The 19,682-nt window shown below is 42.7% G+C and overlaps 1 protein-coding gene across 1 annotated transcript in view; it reads right to left on the bottom strand.

Annotated features, from left to right (window-relative positions):
• MSH3 (mutS homolog 3) overlaps positions 1 to 19,682 on the bottom strand; it is a 429,495-nt gene that overhangs the window by 156,042 nt on the left and 253,771 nt on the right. The window contains 2 exon segments of the mRNA XM_082257605.1: positions 2,871 to 3,039; positions 13,607 to 13,794. Of these exon segments, the coding sequence (XP_082113731.1) occupies positions 2,871 to 3,039; positions 13,607 to 13,794 (357 nt within the window).

The raw sequence follows: 19,682 nt of genomic DNA, 5'->3' as shown, positions 1-19,682 counted from the left end.
GGGTCCTTTAAGAGTGTTTAATGACAGTCTCAGTCACATACAAAATGGCCCCTGCCTCCACCTATAACTGGCCTTTACAGCAAAGAGCACATGGAAGGGCGACACACGCAAAATAAAACCAGAACAATTCCCAGCTCAACTCACCAACCAGTCTGCTTACCTGTATCAGTTGTGGATTTCTTACAAATGTTCCCATACATGTGTAATAATCTCTCTCACCCACCCGCTGCATACTTAATGAGCCATGTGGCTGTGGGGGATGTGCAACCATGTGTTGATGCACAAAACGAGTGAGGAGTGGTCAAGAGGAATGACCATATCCTGTGGGTGGTCTTTTGTATACAGGGCTATAAAAGGAGTAATTTGCATGAGAAAAGGCCCCTTTTGCCTTTCGCTCTCTCTCTCTGGATGATCAGCTGTGGGGACAGCCATGATGCAGCCAGGATTTCGCAATGCCTTGTTTGTTTGTTCCAGAGATCCACTGGAAGCTGACCAGAGCTAAGTATTTATTTGATTTTCTTGGAACAAGGGTTGTATGTTTAAGAAGCGTATTTCTGCTGTTTACAGACCATAGGCTGTTCATGTGTTAGGCATTGTTATATCTGCCAGTCTTGTGATATGTTCCTAATATTGTAATAGTTTGAATGTACAGCATGCTTTTGTTTAGTAAAAGTACATTTATACCCTGCAGAGGTCTGAGCTTCCTTGTTTATACCGCAAAGTAACCTTGCTAGATATACGCAAGCAAAACATTACCAACTGAATTAACCTGTCTTAACGGTATGCGTTAAAAAGGAGGTAGGACTACAAGTAATACAGGGTGCCATGAAGTTGCCTTGCGTTTGCAAATGTGTGCTAACTAAACCCCTGTTTTTAACGCATACTGTTAGAAAGGTTAATTCGGTTGGTAAGCAGACTGGATGGTGAGTTGAGCTGGGAATTTTTCTGGTTTTGTTTTGACAGTCTCAGTTAACCTGCCTGCAGTATACATACGGTATAGTCTCAGCACAAGTGCAAGGTAGATGTGGTTAAGATGCAGTAAAGGTTCTGCATAATGTAGCATAGGGTTAGTATAGGTGCAGACTAGGCTTGGAAAAAGGGCCGTATAGAGTGTAGTGTGGGTGCAGTATGGATTTGGTATAATTGGTGTCCTGCTCACAGTGGCTCAGTTCTTGTTAGCAGAGTCAGTAATGGGTGAATAGCCCACTCGCCAGTCCCCAGAATGCTGCAGTGACCTCTCTCTGTAGAAGGAGGGCCCCTCAGTCCCTATCCGAAAGTCTCTGGTGATTAGTGGTGGGAAGCAGAAGCTGAGTGGACACTCCAGTCTCATTGCTGTGGCAGTGCAGGCAATTTGATATGGGTGGTGCTGTGCTGCCTCTGGGTGTCCTCACTCTCAGTCTTACTGCTGGTATGGTCTCCTGCTAGCAGGCAAATATCGAGAAAAAAGTGCTCTAACTCCTAAGCCTCTAGAGAAAGAACTTTCCTGGGCAGCTTATTAAAAATCATCTCTCCTATCCTCCTACTGCACAGTACCTATTGGGATCTGTAGTGTAAGGAGTCCCTTGGCCCCATTATATGGCTGCTGTCTAAAACTACATCTTCCAGGATTCTCTGCATAGAAGTCTGCTTGCTTGGCTTTAGTTTACCCCCTGCTGGCAGGAGAATGGTGCAGCATAACATCAGTATTTTAGTAGAGGGAGAGAAGAATAAAAAGGAAATGTCTCCTTCTCCATATTGCTATAGCCCAGCACCTGACTACAGCTGTATGTGACCACTCTTTCTCCTCAGACTGTCACATCAAAAAAGGATTTGATGAAGAACAATAGCCAAGAAAGATGTTTCTTTCTCCGCTTCATGTATCAGTCATGATAATGGTGGTAGAGGGGAGCACAGACAACACAAGAATTCTACATATTTCCAATAACCCCAACATAAGGCATGGACAACTAATGATTCTAGGTGTATTTTTTACAAGAACAAACTGTGAATAGGTTATATGTGCAGATTCCGGACAATTCGGACATCCAGGATTATGGACAGCTTTTGCTTAGACTAGAACCTTTTCTAATAATGAACAAGTGCAACAATCGGTGATAAATTAATATATAGTAACCTATGAAAGCCATATTAAATCCAAATTTCATTTGAGCTAAAACGTTTAAAAACAACAGTTAATAGCAATAAGAGAAAAATCTCAGAGGCTATAACTCAAAAGCAAAAAAAAAAAAAAAAAAAGTGTTTTTTTTTTTTCCTACATGGAAAAATCCCCCATCACTTCCTTTTCACCCCCTCCTTTCCTAGTGGCAGGAAGTGAACGCATGTCTACCCAATGGAGAAAGAAAGGAATAGGAAGGGGACAGAAATCAAAAGTCCTAACCCTTTCCCTCTCTACACAAAATAAGGTTTTGGGTTACGTTAGGCTAAAAGTTGTTTAGCATAGTCAAACCAATGGAAGACCTCTGACTGACAGCTATGGAATATTGCACTATGCTTGGTCTCATTAAACAGGTTGGTAGTAAATAGAAAAAAATGGCCTAAGCTTCTATAAATACCAAAGCCAGCCACAGCCTGCTCCAGATGGTTACACATAGAAATATTCTTTGGAATGTGAGCAAATACAAAGGCTATTAAAGCAAAAGATAAATAGGTAATTAGACACTAGAGGCTAATAATGTAATGCGTTACTTCTGGTACATCAGCCACGTAGACTGTACAAAACACTTCCCCTTAACGAGGCTTCATTATTTCACATACAGGAGCAAGGAAGACTTCATAACACAAAAGGTCAAAGAACCGCACACAAACCTCTTAAAAAAAAAAAAAAAAAAAAAAACAACAAGCACATATTGTTATTTATTTAATATGATTACCTCTTGTCCAGACACAGAAGTGTAAGAAATGGAAGGATTTTTCAAAATTTTTCGGACATCAGAAAGATGATGATGAATTTGCGAAATCACCTCTTGGATCTCTGCCTTTCTTTCACTGACCACCGGAAAATCTGTGAGATCTTTAAAAAGTTCAGTTTTGTTCCCAGCCCTAAAACAGAACAATATGGGTTTCAGAAAATATTAACCTGAAGTAACCTAGCTTAGCTTAGAGTATTATTTATGGATTCACATGAAATAATTCCAGAAGCGCTTTCCAGGAATTCTTTGCCTGTACTAGACAAAGGTTACAGGTTTTCTTGATGGCGGGCACCCTCAGCAAGCTCCTCCCCTTTCCCACTTGTCATAACTTGCACCTGGTGGCGAATGCTCAGGCACCAGTAATACATTATAGGAAAAAAGGGGGGAGTGTTATAGGCTCCCCCTTACCCAGAAGTACTGTACATCTTGGGGGAAGAACATGGTAAGTGGCAACAGTAAAGCTCGCTGTGATTTATAAAAACCTGTTAAGTTGTCTACTATAGCCCAAACAAAAGTTAAATTCAAGAAAAACTGATCTGACGCGCAATTCACTACAGAAAAATTCTGATTATGTATTTTGGCATCATATACTCAATTTCAGTAGTCCAGCGGTCATCCATGCGTATCTCGCTGAGAGCAACAGGTGAAGATTAATCTGCAATAAACCTCTGTGATCACAAGGACTTTTTTCTTTAAGCAGAGAGCAGATGCTGCTAACTGCTCTCCATAGGACACCTCAGTGTTTACTTAACACTGTGCCTAGAAATTGCGATTCCAAAATGCAGGCTGTGGGGTTGAGCCTGCAATGTCCTTTGGAGTTTAAAAAATACTGCAGAAAATACTCTGTAATGGGAGGAGAGAATGGTCACTTGACCTGTCAAAGTCCAGAGCGTTCTTCCCTACAATTCCACCCCCCAATTATAAAATTAAAGGGGCCTTGCCTGCCTGCTGTGATTTACAAATGTGCTGAGTACATTTATAAAGCGCTAAGTCTGTGATGAGGTCATACCAGTGCATTCTAAATTGGGCCATGGGCCCCAGACTCAATGTCATTTTTATTTTCCTAGCCATTGTTGCCATGGGGAACAAATGTGATGAGACCAAATAAAAAGGGAGCATTCGCAAATTCTTCCTGCTGTGCTTTAAAAGCACTAAAAAGGCTGACACTTTAGGTTTAGGTGGACTTGTTTGGTATTTCTTAACCACTTCCCGCCTGTAGAACGTTATTAGACGTCCTAAAGTTTCAGTGGTTATACCAGGATGATGCCTGCACCTGCATCAGTCTTTTCCCAGTATTTCAGAAGTGAGCACAGTGGCCAATTAGCCACTCAATCACTTCTGTGGGTGACGGAAGGGGGTCCCACCCCCATTCTGCCTTTCCCGGGTTCTCCTGTCCCTTCGCGGAGCCCTGTAGTGATTCCGGCGGTGGCGATGGCACCCCTGTATAGAGAGAGAGGAACCAACGTCATTGCTCTCTCTCTGTAACCCCGGAAACCAGGAGTGACTTCTAGTCACTTCCAGTTCCACTCCTTTGTTTAATCTGGCTGCCAGCGGTCATGGAAGCAGCCTATCTGATCGATCTGTGTCAGCATGGGAGGAGAGATTTTGGGTCCAATAGATCCCAGATCTCACCAAAAAGAGGATTTGTTACTGTCCAAGCCGTCACAAGGGACGTTGTCCATCCCTTGTTAAAGCAATAAAGTTAATACGAAAAAAAAAAAAATTGAAAATAAAATGTTTTGAAGAAAAAAAAAAAAAAAAAAGAAAGCGCCCCCGTCCCATCATGCTTATGCCCAAATGGGAACACATGTGTTAGTCCCACATGCAGCATCACAGGTGAGGTATTGTTGCAAACGTCAGAGCGAGACCAATAATTCTAGCACCAGACCTCATGTGTAACTCTAAACTGGTAACCTGTAAAGACGTTTAAAGCGTCGCCTATGGAGAATTTTAGGCACTGTAGTTTGTCGTCATTCCACAGGCAGATGCAATTTTAAAGCGAGACATGTTAGGTATATATTTACTCAGTGTAGCATCATCTTTCACATTATACAAAAACATTTTTCCCCAAAAATTGCTTTCGAAAAAACCCTGCGCAAATACCATGTGACATAAATTGCAACACCCGCTATATATATATATATATATATATATATATATATATATATATATATAAATAAAATAAATATGTTTAGGGATTCCAAGTAATTTTCTAGCAAAAAAAACCCCCCAAAAAACTGATATTTGACTTCCCGTAAAATCCTTTTCTCTGAAGTTCATTGACAGACGCAGCTCCATATAATTCTTGATGATTGGGTTATGCTGCCCCCTACAGGAGTAGAACACTAGGCAATAAAAAGATTTACCATGTCTATGGGGCCGTCCCTGCAGGCATACACCCACACTCTGCTATAGCCCTAAGTTTCATTGCAAGCAGTGTTTAGAGGAAAAACCCCAATCCACTCAAGATAGAGGGGCGGGTGCTGCATCTGTCAATGAACTTCATAGAAAAGGATTTTACGTTAAGTCAAAAATCCATTTCTCTCTATCGTTCATTGACAGACGCAGCTCCATATAATTCTTGATCATTGGGACGTCCCAAAGCAGTATTTGCATAAGGGGTTGGAAAACAACGCAGAAAAAGAATGTAATTCTCAAAACAGCCTAAAACATTAGCCAACCGTTGAACATGGAGCTCACCTGGAACAAGCCCCCTCAAAGAGACCAAAGTCTCTTTAAAACAGCAGCCTGCAAAACCTTGCGGCCAAAAGAAGCAACCGAGGATGCCAACACATCTACTTTATAGCATTTTGTGAACGTGTGCACAGATGACCAAGTTGCCGCCTTGCAAACTTGTATCACTGACGCCTGATGGCGAAAAGCCCAAGAAGCACTCAGCGCCCTAGTAGAATTCGTCTTCACAGGGAAAGGTGGAACCTGACCCTTCAGTGAATAAGACTGTACCACTGTCTGCCTGATCCATCTGGATATGTTGGCAGCAGACGTAGACAATCCCTTAGGAAGAAACGACTGATTAGGTCGAAGTACCACTTTATCTCTGTGGACCACCAGATAAGGTGAACGGCAGGATAGCTCCACCAATTCAGATGCTCTGCAAGCAGAGGTTATAGCCACCAAAAAGGCTACCTTCTGTAACAGTGTAAGCAGAGTAATCTCCCTAATGTTTTCAAAGGGAGGTTTTTGAAGAACAGACATTACCCAAGGCCTCCTGCTGTTCAACCCCACTTTGGAGAAAGGCCGAAATCAGCCACCGAAAAAAAACCAGGATGCACCTTCAGCGATTTACACCATGAGATGCACGATTTCCATGTACGATGATATATCTTCCTGGAGGTAGATTTTCCAGCCTTCGACAGTGTAGGAATCACTGAGTCATAAAGACCCCTGTCCTTCAACACCTGGCTTTTAACAGCTACGCCATTAAAGCCACCTACTGTAAAGCAGGATGGAAGATCGGCCCTTGAGACAGCAGATCTTCCCTGAGAGGAAGTCTCCAAGGATCATTGGCAACTAACCTTACCAGATCTGTGTACCAAGACTGGCGAGGCCAGTCTGGGGCCACCAGAATGACCAGAGTCACTTCCAACTCTATTCTGTGCAGAATCCTCGGCAGGAGCTTCAGAAGAGGGAATGCATAAATCAGCCAATACTGACCCAAGGAGCCACCAGAGTGTCTGTGGCCTCGGCCAGAGGATCCCGAGACCTGGCTACAAACCTCTGTACCTTCTAGTTGAGTCGGAAGGCTAATACAGGTCAATGTCGAGTGTTGGCACACAGCAGGTGAAACGCCTCAGGGTGCAGGGACCATTCCCCCTGATCCAACACCTGACGACTCAGGTAATCCGCCTGCCAGTTCTCCACTCATGGGATATGCACAGCGGAAAGGGCTGGAACAACATTTTCTGCCCATTTCAGGATCTCGGCCACCTCCCAAGGTGCCCCCTTGATGATTGATGTATGCCACAGCTGTGGCATTGTCCGATTGATGCCGAACTGGACAACCCTTCAGACGATTTGTCCAGTGACTCAGGCAAAGCTTTATCGCTCCGAGTTCCAGAATATTGATCGGCAGTCCTCCACGGCCCAGGACCCCCGGACACACAGGCTTCCCAAGCACTCCTCCCCAGCCGGACAGGCTGGCATCTGTGGTTAACATGGTCCAATACAATGGAAGGAAGGATTTGCCCTGGTGTAGGGCTAACGAGCGAAGCCACCACAGAAAAGCACTCCTTGACTCAAACGAATCAGTGTCTAAGGATTTTGGATCTTTGTTCCACTTGACAAGAATTTCCCTTAGTAAGGGTCTGGTGTGGAACTGAGCAAATGGCACCGCCTCGAAAGTCGACACAATAAGATCGAAGGCTCGCATGCAAGTCCACAGAGAGGACAGCTTGCTAGAGAACAGCAGGCGAATCGCCTTCTGCAACTTTTGAAGCTCTCCCCGGGGAAGAAACACCTTAATGAAGCTGAGTCCAGAGTCAGATCCAGATAATCCAGCTTTGAAGATGGGGCCAGAGCAGATTTTTCTAAATTGATGTTCCAACCGAACTCTTGCAGAGTCCGTACAGTGATTGACAAATCGTCCAATAGGACTGAATGCAAGTCTGCTCTTAAGAGAAGATTGCCCAAGTACCCCAGTACCGCAATCTCTCGCTGTCACAGTAATGCCAATACCGGAGCCAACACGTTGGTGAAGACCCTGGGGGCGGAGGTGAGACCAAAGGGTGACGTCACAAATTGATAATGTTCCTCTCCTACAGCAAAGCGAAGAAAAACGCTGGTGTCCAGCGTAAATAGGGATGTGCAGATTTGCGTCCTCGATATCGATAGAGGCCAAAAAGTCCCCTTGGTGTAGGAGCACCACTACCGGGCGAATGGACTCCATTCGAAACCTCTGTACCTGCACAAAGCGATTCAGAGCCTTGAACAGTAAACAGGTTTGAATAAAACCCTTGAAAGTAATTGGGATAAATCTGTATTATTACCTTTAGACCCCCTCACTGCTCCACTGCCGCAAATGGCATCTCAGATCCGAGTAGTGGAACAGTTTCGGTATTTGGGTATTGTTGTCCATTCCAACCTTAATAATTATGTCAAACTCAATATTGAACCTCTATTGGCTAAGTTCAAGGAGCAAACCACCAGTTGGCTTAAATTACCTCTCTCGGTAGTGGGTCGTTGCAACCTGATTAAAATGATTTGGAATCCACAATTGTTGTATGCTCTACATAATGCCCTTGTATGGATACCTATACATATTTTTAGGAAGTGCAATACCTTATTTCGTGCGTTGATTTGGAGGAAAAAAATTCCCCGTATAAAACTGGAAAAGCTACAGGAAGTTAATGAAGCTGGAGGTCTTGCAGTCCCTAATCCTTACTTTTACTATATGGCTGCTCAGCTTCAGCATTTAGCAGGCTGGGGAAATGTTGAGTGTCGGGAACCAAACAAGGAGATTATATCCTCTATTTTGTCTAATAAAGATGTAGTGGAGTGTTTGGAGGCAGGAGAAATGGGGAAACTGACAATGTGTCCTACATTGCTCCTGCTAAATAGATTGTGGATCAAAACAAAGCAACACTTCAAATATGAGGGATATACGAGATATTCTCGGCTTTTCTATAAATATAACTTTGTTGAATTATTTAAATTGAAAGGTTTTTCTATGTGGTCTGAATATGGATTGCGATATATCCCACAAGTATATGAGGGTACAACACTGAAGGATTTTCAGTCACTTAAAATGGAGTTTGGACTTCCAAATGTTGTGTTTTTCCAATATTTACAGTTAAGACATGCCATATCTGCACAGGCAAAGATTTCCCTCTGGACTCTGTCAAATCCGGTGATACTATATAGGCTTCTGGGAAATAATATTAAAAAAGGTACTATCTCATTTTTGTATAGCTCCTTTTTGAATCAAGTATCCAATGGGATGTCTTTAACATGTAGGAAGGGATGGGAGGAGGATATTGGTCCCATGTCTAATGAGGAATGGTCCAATATTCTGGAAAATGTGACTAAAGTCTCCCTCTCATCCACACAGAAGATAACACAGCTATTTATTGTGCATCGTACATACCATACCCCTACTCGTTTATACAAATGGCAAAGGAGGGACTCTCCGCTATGCCCTCATTGTAGGATTCATAATGGTACGCTTATTCATATGTTATGGAAATGCCCCAAACTTACCCGATACTGGAAAACAATAATATTAACTATTAATAATACATGGAATATTACTCTACCTTATGAACCAAAAATAGGATTGTTAGGTTGCTTGAATGGGAAGGATTATTCTTCAAATATACAGACGGCAATTCTTGGAGTGCTTTTTTTTAGCCAGAAAGCTTGATGCAAGGAAATAGCTTTCTCCTTCTCCCCCCAGTCATTCCGAGTGGGTTGTGGAGGTTAACATAACACTACTTTGTGAATATCTTACATACAAACAGAGGCAGTCTTAAAAAATTTGATTGTATTTGAGAACAATGGCTAGCTGGCCCGGGGTTGGCCCCGGCACAGATGGCCGCTATTAGAATTTTTGGAGGCACAGCTCCTTAAGTTTATAAAACTGTTGACTCTCAGAGACCCTAAAAGGTAGACCAATGTAATGTGTTAGGAGAAAACTATATTGATTTTCGAGTATATACCGATCTTGGCAGAGGTGCTTTTTTTTTTGGGGGGGGGGGGGGGGGGTTGTGTTAAGAATGTAGTTTGTTAGGATGTAAAATGGAAAAAATAGTTATATACTGGAATATATGCATGTGACGAGATGAAGGTATTTTTGTACAGAGATAATGATCACATATGTATGTATTGATGGATGTACATACAGTAGATTTGTTGCTATACTGGTGTGTATGTATATATATATATATATATATATATATATATATATATATATATATATATATGTGTGTGTGTGTTTGAGTTCTGAATATTTCTACCTATCTTGTTGTAGTGTTAATTTTTTCTTTAATAAAAATTATCTGATTGAAAAAAAAAAGTATTCCCGATGGGGAATCGTCACAATCACCCTTTGTGACAGCAGATCTTGTACCACCTCTCGCAGATCCCTTAACCGATCTGAAGATAGGCGTAGAATTGGACAGGAAGAATCTGTACGACGGTCGGAACCTGAATTCGATCTTGTAACCCGATCGGAGCAGCTCGTGGGCCCATTTGTCCTGAATCAAGGAGGTCCATGGTTCCGGACAGTTAACAAAGATGTCCCCCAACCCCAGATACAGGTGAGGGCTTCCCTTCATGCAGACAGAGATTTGTCCACAGATCTGGAGGGGCCTGTTCTCGGCTTGCCCGACCACGTCTTCTTGGAACCCCCAGATGACCTAAATGGCACAGGTTCTTACAGGTCCTTTCTCCTGTGTGCTGAAAAATAAGGGCCCCGTCTATTACGCGGTGATTTACCCTTAGCGGATTCCAACAAAGACCCAAATAGGCGGTCCCCCATAAAGGGGAGATCTGTAGAGCATTTTTAGAAGCGAATCAGCAGACCAGCTTTTTAGCCACACCATGTGTGGTTACCATTATTGAGTTTAAAACAACGCCACTGACGCGCGACAATTTTGTCACAGTAGGCAGGAAAAGGGAGTACCTTTGCTGCCTTTAGGGGATCTGCCCCCCGTGTTATTTTCTGCACCGAAACAATCAGTGCATCCACCAGCGCCCTTGCATGCACATGTGCAGTAAAAAAGGAATCATCCTCACTGCAGAGCACTCGAAGTGCGTGGACGCAGACCCAATAGATTCGCTATATGCTAAGCTCATCCTGAGTGCATAACAAGCAGGGGAGATCGATGACTATCAAATATGGAGACCATCCATAAATAAAAATGGGGATTTAGTTCCACCATATGGCCATATCGTGCTCAAGCCCACCACTGCGTCAAAGTACCCCATTATCGGTGGGTCCTACACTATCCATAAAAAAGGGGTGAATCCAGCCTCTCTTACCCTTGGAGACAACGCTCCTTGCTGGGAAGGTGTGCTAATGCACTGCAGGGGACTCCTCCTATATCTACTTGATAGAGGACACCAATAGAGTACAGGTGTGTGTGGGGGATGGGATGCTCAACCTCATAAGTCTGGTCAGACCGAATACATAATAAACAAGCAAGAAATTGGGGGAGCAGACCCTGAACATGTATATCTAAAGCCGGTGCAGCTATGTACTCTATTGGTGTCCTCTATCAAGTAGATATAGGAGAAGTCCCCTGCAGTGCATTAGCACACCTTCCCAGCAAGGAGTGTTGTCTCCAAGGGTAAGAGAGGCTGGATTCACGCCTTTTTTATGGATAGTGTAGGACCCACCGATAATGGGGTACTTTGACGCAGTGGTGGGCTTGAGCACGATATGGCCATATGGTGGAACTAAATCCCCATTTTTATTCATGGATGGTCTCCATATTTGATAGTCATTTCTTTTGCATGGTTGCGCTATTCTTTTTTAATATACATGTTGCTTGGTCCATAGCTGCACCGGCTTTAGATATACATGTTCAGGGTCTGCTCCCCCAATTTCTTGCTTGTTTATTATGTATTCGGTCTGACCAGACTTATGAGGTTGAGCATCCCATCCCCCACACACACCTGTACTCTATTGGTGTCCTCTATCAAGTAGATATAGGAGGAGTCCCCTGCAGTGCATTAGCACACCTTCCCAGCAAGGAGCGTTGTCTCCAAGGGTAAGAGAGGCTGGATTCACCCCTTTTTTATGGATAGTGTAGGACCCACCGATAATGGGGTACTTTGATGCAGTGGTGGGCTTGAGCACGATATGGCCATATGGTGGAACTAAATCCCCATTTTTATTTATGGATGGTCTCCATATTTGATAGTCATTTCTTTTGCATGGTTGCGCTATTCTTTTTTAATATACATGTTGCTTGGTCCATAGCTGCACCGGCTTTAGATATACATGTTCAGGGTCTGCTCCCCCAATTTTTTGCTTGTTTATTATGTATTAGGGGAGATCGATGACCGCAGTGCCGCAAAGAGACGCTGGCTAAAGACCATAAATGACATAAGAGGACATAGCCCCTTATAAAGGGGAAGAGGGGACCAGCCGTGATGCAGACGCGCAGGCAGAGTACCCCAACACAACAATGTCCCCACTGAGCCCCCCGGTTCAAGGGGGGCGCCAGGCAGTCCCATATGTCCAACCCCCAGAGGAGGTGGGGGCGGGTACCCATCTGCTGCTCTATCACCCCGGTCAACAGCTCAAACCACCTGAATAGCAGCTCGGTCAGCCAGCCTCGAGTAGGCCCAAAGCCGTAGCCTAAATTTGGGGCCTGATCCAGTCACCGGTCCGCTGTCAGCTCTATCAGCTTGATCAGCAGTTCAAACAGCCTGGTCAGTCTCCCGGACAGCTTAGTCACTCAGACAGCCAACTCAGTCAGCTGCGAGTAGGGCGTAAGCTGTGGCCTCAATTTTTGGCCCGATCCGGCCGCGTGAGGTGATCCATCGGCATCCACCGGACAGCTCAGTCAGGCACTTCAGACAGCCTGACATGATACTCGGACAGCTTGACATGGTCCCCCGGCAAGCTGTGAGTAGGCCGCAAGCTGTGAGTAGGCCGCAAGCTGCGGCCTCAATTTTCGGCCCGATCCAGCCACGTGAGGCGCAGACCCGCGGATGATGGAACATCCGCTCTCCCTCAAGCCTATAACCACTGCAGGGAGACCAAAAGACATCCCTGCCCCAGTCACTAATCCCCAGGGGGCCGTTCTGGACAGCCCGGTCAGCAACAAATCGCATCCATCCCCCCTTACTGGAGCAAGTGGCAAAGCAAGCTCCTACCTATCCCGGGAGGGGGGTGTGGAGGTAGGTTAGGGCCAAAAGACCACTGTGACTGTTAGAGGGGCCTGGGGAATGGAAGGGAACCCGGGGGTCCGACCATCCCAAGGAGGGGCCCACGACCACCCCGAGACCGGAAGAGCTATGGGGGGACACTACTCACCATACCAACGACATTGGGTGGGCCCCACTGCAGACAGACTACCTCTCCACTCGAGGTGGGGGTGCTGACGGCCAAGGGGTACGCTGCGACTCAGGCCAAACCAGGTTGTGTGCATCTTGGCAAGGTGTTTCGTTACGAGGTCTAGCGCTGGGCTATAACCTGCACATGCTCGTTGGCCGGTCTGGGAGACCTTAAGGATCTAGCATATCCAGTCCGAAACCCAGGACAGCTGTTGATTGTAGTTCTCTCAGGAACATAACTAGCTAAAAGCTTTTTCCTGCCTAGTGTTCTACTCCTGTAGGGGGCAGCATAAACCCAATGGTCAAGAATTATATGGATCTGCGTCTGTCAATGAACGATAGAGAAAAGTAGATTTTTACATGTAGGAGAAAAGTGTCAGCATTGGCCCAGATGGTAATTGGTTAATTTATCTTTCCTGAAATGACCAGTTTAGCTACTGACTTCCCTACCAATGGAACCCTCAAATGGGGTCAAAATGATGGCAGTGAAATGTAAAGAATGCTAGCAAGATGTTTTTGCTGTCAGAGCTTAAGAGCAGTTTAATATCCATCTGGATTCACTAGTTTTATCATTTTTGCATAGACTAGGCCATAAAACCTAAACTTTATAAATGGAACAAAGCACAATGCTACGAAACCCTAACATTTTTATTCTCTTAGCACAAAATACTTACTTAGCAGCTTCTTCATTTAACACCTCTGCAAACTTCTGTACGGGACTTAGGATTTGTGGAATCTCTGTGAAAATCTTCTTCAGCAAAGTGGATTTAACTTGAGATTTAATGGCAGGAATCAATGCTTCAAGCTGGCTTTCCAAGTGACACAATGTGTTGACTATTAAGAAAAACTCCTGAGGGGAACACTGCAAAGAAAATTGCATCATAAAATATTTAGCCTAAAAAGAGCAAATACTATCAACACTTGCTGCGTTACTAACATATGTCAAATTTATTCACCTTTAAACTCAATTAAATTTATTGATTTGACAAAGGCCTTATCCAGTGGCATCTGTTGTCATTTTCAGTAGCAACACTTGGGAGGTGAACAGTGCCAATCGAACATCCTTTACAGCTGGGAATTACTATAGTAAAGATGGTTGAAACCGTAAATCTGATACATTTTGTGAAGCATGAATATTGACAGTCTACCTTAGAGATCCAGATTGTAAGTGTTTGTAACAATCAAAGGGCTCGTAAAGGTAGAAGGTTTTTTGACCTTAATGCGTTCTATGCAATAATGGAAAAAAAAAAAAAAAAAAACACCAGATTTTTTTTTGCCATTTGTGTCCCATTGCAGAGATTTCCCTTTACTTCCTGTCCCGTATCCTGCAGCTGGAGGTGCTAAAGAATATTACCCTAAATATAAAAGGAGCAAATTTCATTATATATATATATATATATATATACACATACACACACACACACACACACACAGTATATACATAAATACACTGAGTATAGATAAACGTTATTATCAAAAGTATTGCGACACCTGCCTTTACACGTACATGAACTTTAATGGCATCCCAGTCTGTAGGGTTCAGTATTGAGTTGGCCCACCTTTTGTGGCAATGCACTGGTCCAAATAATGTGGTGGAGGGGGGATTATGGTGTGGGGTTGTTTTTTCAGGGTTTGGGCTTGGCCCCTTAGTTTCAGTGAAGGGAACTCTTAAGGCATCAGCATACCAAGTCGTTTAGGACAATTTCATGCTCCCAACTTTGGAGATGGCCCCTTCCTGTTACAACATGAGTGCGCACCAGTGCACAAAGCAAGGTCCATAAAAGACATGGATGAGCGAGTTTGGGGTGGAGTAACTTGACTGGCCTGCACAGAGTCCTGACCTCAACCTGATAGAACACCTTTGGGATAAATTAGAGAGCAGACTGCAAGCCAGGCCTTCTCGTCCAACATCAAACATGCTCTTCTGGAAGAATGATGAAACATTCCCATAGACACACTCCTAAACCTTGTGGACGGCCTTCCCAGAAGAGTTGAAGCTGGTACAGCTGCAAAGGGTGGGCCAACTCAATATTCAACCCTACAGACTAAGACTGGGATGCCATTTAAGTTCATGTGCGTATAAAGGCAGGCGTCCCAATACTTTTGACAATATAGTATATACAGTATCTCACAATAGTGAGTACACCCCTCACATTTTTGTAAATATTTTATTATATCTTTTCATGTGACAACGCTGAAGAATTGACACTTTGCTACAATGAAAAGTAGTGAGTGTACAGATGGCATTACAGTGTCAATTTGCTGTCCCCTCAAAACAACACAACACACAGCCATTATTTTCTAAACCACTGGCAACAAAAAGGAGTACACCCCTAAGTGAAAAGTGTCACAGATGCTCAATAGGGTTTCGGTCTGGATACATGCTTGGCCAGTCCATCACCTTTACCCTCAGCTTCTTTAGCAAAGCAGTGGTCGTCTTGGAGGGGTGTTTGGGGTCGTTCTCATGCAGGAATACTGCCTTGCAGCCCACTCTCCGAAGGGAGGGGATCATGCTCTGCTTCAGTATGTCACAGTACATGTTGGCATTCATGGTTCCCTCAATGAACTGTAGCTCCCCAGTGCCAGCAGCACTCATGCAGCCCTAGACCATGACACTCCCACCACCCTGCTTGACTGTAGACAAGACACACTTTTCTTTGTACTCCTCACCTGGTTGCAGCCACGCACACTTAATATCATCTGAAGCAAATAAGTTTATCTTGGTCTCATCAGACCACAGGACATGGTTCCAGTAATCCGTGTCCTTAGTCTGCTTGTCTTCAGCAAACTGTTTGAAGAGGCTTCCTTCTGGGACAACAGCCATGCAGACCAATTTGATGCAGTGTGCGGCGTAAGGTCTGAACACTGACAGGCTGACCCCTCACCCCTTCAGCCTCTGCAGTAATGCTGGCAGCACTACCTCTGGATAGGACGCTGAGCACATGCACTCAACTGCTTTGGTCGATCATGGCAAGGCCTGTTCTGAGTGGAACCAGTCCTGTTAAAACACTGTATGGTCTTGGCCACCGTGCTGCAGCTCAGTTTCAGGGTCTTGGCAATCTTCTTATAGCCTAGGCGATCTTTATGTAGAGCAACAATTCTTTTTTTCAGATCCTCGGAGAGTTCTTTGCCAGGAGGTGCAATGTTGAACTTCTAGTGACCAGTATAACACCAAATTTAACACACCTGCTCCCAAATCACACCTGAGACCTTGTAACACTAATGAGTCACATGACACAGGGAGGGAAAATGACTAATTGGGCCCAATTTGGACATTTTCACTTAAGGGTGTACTCACTTTTGTTGCTTAGTGGTTTAGACATTAATGGATGTGTGTTGAGTTATTGTGAGGGGACAGCAAATTTACACAAGCTGTTATACAAGCTGTAGATTCACTACATTACATTGTAGCAAAGTGTCATTCCCTCAGTGTTGTCACATGAAAAGATATAATAAAATATTTACAAAAATGTGAGGGGTGTTCTCACTTTTGTGAGATACTGTATACACACACAGTATATGTCTACGGTTTAGGGTGCAGTCAACCAACCCCACACACACATCACCCCCCCCCCAAGCATTAACATGGTTGCATGCAGACTTCGTATCCCCCTTCAAACCATTCACACCCGACAGCTGCGTTATTGCATCAATGAACTACAAATCCTAACATGCAGAAAAACTTCTAGTTGTCAAGGCAACACAAGTACAGTGATTACTGCTTTTGTAGTCCATTGACACATCCTCCAGCTTTTAAGTGGGACATAGAGCTTTATTTGTGAAAGTGAAACTTCTAAGTTCAGGAAATAAGACGGACAGGCATACATAGATAAACATCAATTCAAAGAAGCACTGGCATTTACCAGAGGGCAACCATGTTTAATGGCAGGCTGTACAAGCTGCATCCTGGGAGAGGGAAAGCATTGGGAAATTTAAGCTAGGCATAAAAAAAATGTTCATAATAACCCCTGTGCATAAACACTTATTAATTCCCCTTGTTTTAGAATAGGATTTCCATCAAACTCACACAGGTGAAATAGCTCATTGTCCAAAGACTTTTGGCCTTACAGTGCATCATTGTCCAAAGACTTTTTTGGCCTTATAGTGCATTTATTGATTCCAGCAACTCTTCACTTTAACATTAAAATCCTGCCCTTCCACTAGACAAAAGTTTTTAGAATAGATGTAAAAACAGCATTTCTAAACAGTTCAAGAGAACTCTTGCAATCAATGGAATCCTGAAGCAAAATACTATAAGTGCTAAATAAAAAAACAGTCATAAATGTAAACTGAGGTCTCCGCTGATTTGTCTATGCGGAATAAAAAAATCCCACAGACTAAACAACGGAAAAAAAGACGATAAACAACACCGCGGGAAAATGCGTACAGTATTGCACTGAATACCACAAACAAAGGGTATACTTTGTAGGAACATGACTGGAGAAACTTTAGTATTAAATAAAAGACTATTATGTGTTGATTTAAAAACTGAAAACCATTCTTACCGCTCATACAAATCATTCAGCAGCAGAACAGAGCAGTAAGCTGCCAAAAGTTATTCTGCATTGTAGGATATGGCTTTCAAATTATACAAAAGCAACAAAGCTAAGACAATGTAATGTGCATGCTTTCATCTAAATGCACCTGTAAAGCTACACACTAGGGACCTTTTTGGCAGTTTCTGCAGCTTTAGATTCATTCTTCCTCTCTACATTACCTGTTGACATTCTCTACCCCAGCAGTTTGAGCAGTTTCAAACCCATTAGGGCCTATTCACATTTTGACGTTTTTGCTAAAAAGTATGAGGCTTTACATTATCTGATCTAAATTGAACCTGGATCAATCGGAAGAGAAGCTATGATTATACATCTGTTTGCAGATTTAGTTGTTTTGATTAAATCATGCATCGAGCAGATAGCAAAATTGAAGTTTTTGTGGCCACCATTAGAATGACCATAACACATTTAGGGCCAGGATTAAGCCCTCTGCCAACCAACATTCAAAGATGGAGTGACAAGCTCAATTAGAGTAAATAATGGCATGAAAAGATAGGCACCTTTACCTTGTAAAAATGTCAAAGATTAAGAACACAAGGGATTCAATTCCTCAATAAAAGCATACCTAAACATTCACATGCAACCCATTTCTAGGGGCAGATATAGCACCACAAAAAAAAAAAAAAGCGCTATTTTTTCCAAATTGTTGCCTCTAAAACATTTACATAATTATTTTCCAACATGCTACAATGCAGGTGCATCTAAAAAGGAAAGATTAGTGGCTCTTTCTTTGTCCAGACAGTTATTATTTCCTGAATGAAAAGTTATTAGAGGCACTGAGGGACAATTCTTGCTAGTGAAAGGGACTTTAGGAGAAGGCCTAGTGATCTTTTTTGCATGATACACACAAAATATCAACTCCATTTATTTAAAGATCTGTTTTTCGAACTTAACACCGTGAAATGGAAGGCACATTAATTTAGCAGGACGCGAACCTGGCTTTAGATCATATTTTAGAAATCCTGTAAACACCCCTCTAAACCATAAATTAGCAGACCTTCCTTTCCAAGATCATAGGATAGATGCTTGGAAAGAAGCTAATCCAACAACATGAGATTACACCCATTATTCTAAAGCAAATAAACAATATTCTAGAACAGATCAAGTGATTATTTCTTTGGCTTTATATACCAAAATACTATTCAGCAAGGATTCTGTCGGAAACTTGGTCTGACCATTATATATTTTTCCAATATGACAACATCTGCAGGATTGCATTGGTGTCTAAATGAATCCTTGCTAGGATGAAGCTTAGAGTTCTGATATAGCCCATTAAAATAAAACATACTTTGAACCGAATAGACCAGAAGATACCGCTTCTTCTATGAATTGGGCACCTAACACTTTTATAACGGTATTCCTGATTCAACTTTCCTCATGCTGGAAAAAAGGACATAAAGAACGTAAGCTGGCCATACATGAGTCGACTTACATGATCGAAAGTTTGGCCAGTTCAGCAGGGAATTTTAATCAATGCATGGCCAGCTTTAGTGAACAAAAAAAAACAATGTACAGGGAAAATAGGAAACACTAATAAAGCATTCCAATTTTAGTACCCATGGTCAAGGATCTCTTAATTGTTTGCAGACTGCAGTCTTCTCTTTTGGCTACGGCCTAACGCTGTGGACTGTGCTCCCTCTGTCTGAAGGAAAAGTAAGGCAATATTTTTTAATGGCACTTGAGGACTGTGTAAAGAGACGTTTTTCTCCCTCCTACCAAACTTACTTTCACCATCCCTATTCATTTCACTTGATGTATTCCTCTGCCCTCTTTCTTCTTCATGTACTAATTTTTCCCTCTCCGTGAATGTCTCCTGGTTGAAGAGACACTTTTAATTTTAAAATTAATAATGTACTGATATTTCATACCGAAGAAGTCAACTTTCTTTATACAGTTGTTTAATATGCAGTATATTGCATTATGAATATTTCCATTCAATTCACATTGTAATTAATCAGTGCACAATAGAAGGCATAGTTAAAAACTATTGCTTATATATATATATATATATATATATATATATATATATATATATATATATATATATATATATATATATATATAGTTCAAGACTAGCCTTATCAGTTTTCTTTAACATAGTGAGCATAAATTCTCTATATTTAGAAAATACATGTCTCAGTTTATCAAACCCAATTTTTCACAGTTAAATACATTAGGAAAAACGAAGAGAGAA

The sequence above is a fragment of the Pelophylax lessonae genome (genome assembly GCF_965119305.1).
Source record: "Pelophylax lessonae genome assembly, chromosome: 1".
NCBI classification, from domain to species: domain Eukaryota; kingdom Metazoa; phylum Chordata; class Amphibia; order Anura; family Ranidae; genus Pelophylax; species Pelophylax lessonae.
This window is presented reverse-complemented; position numbering and strand designations above follow the sequence as displayed.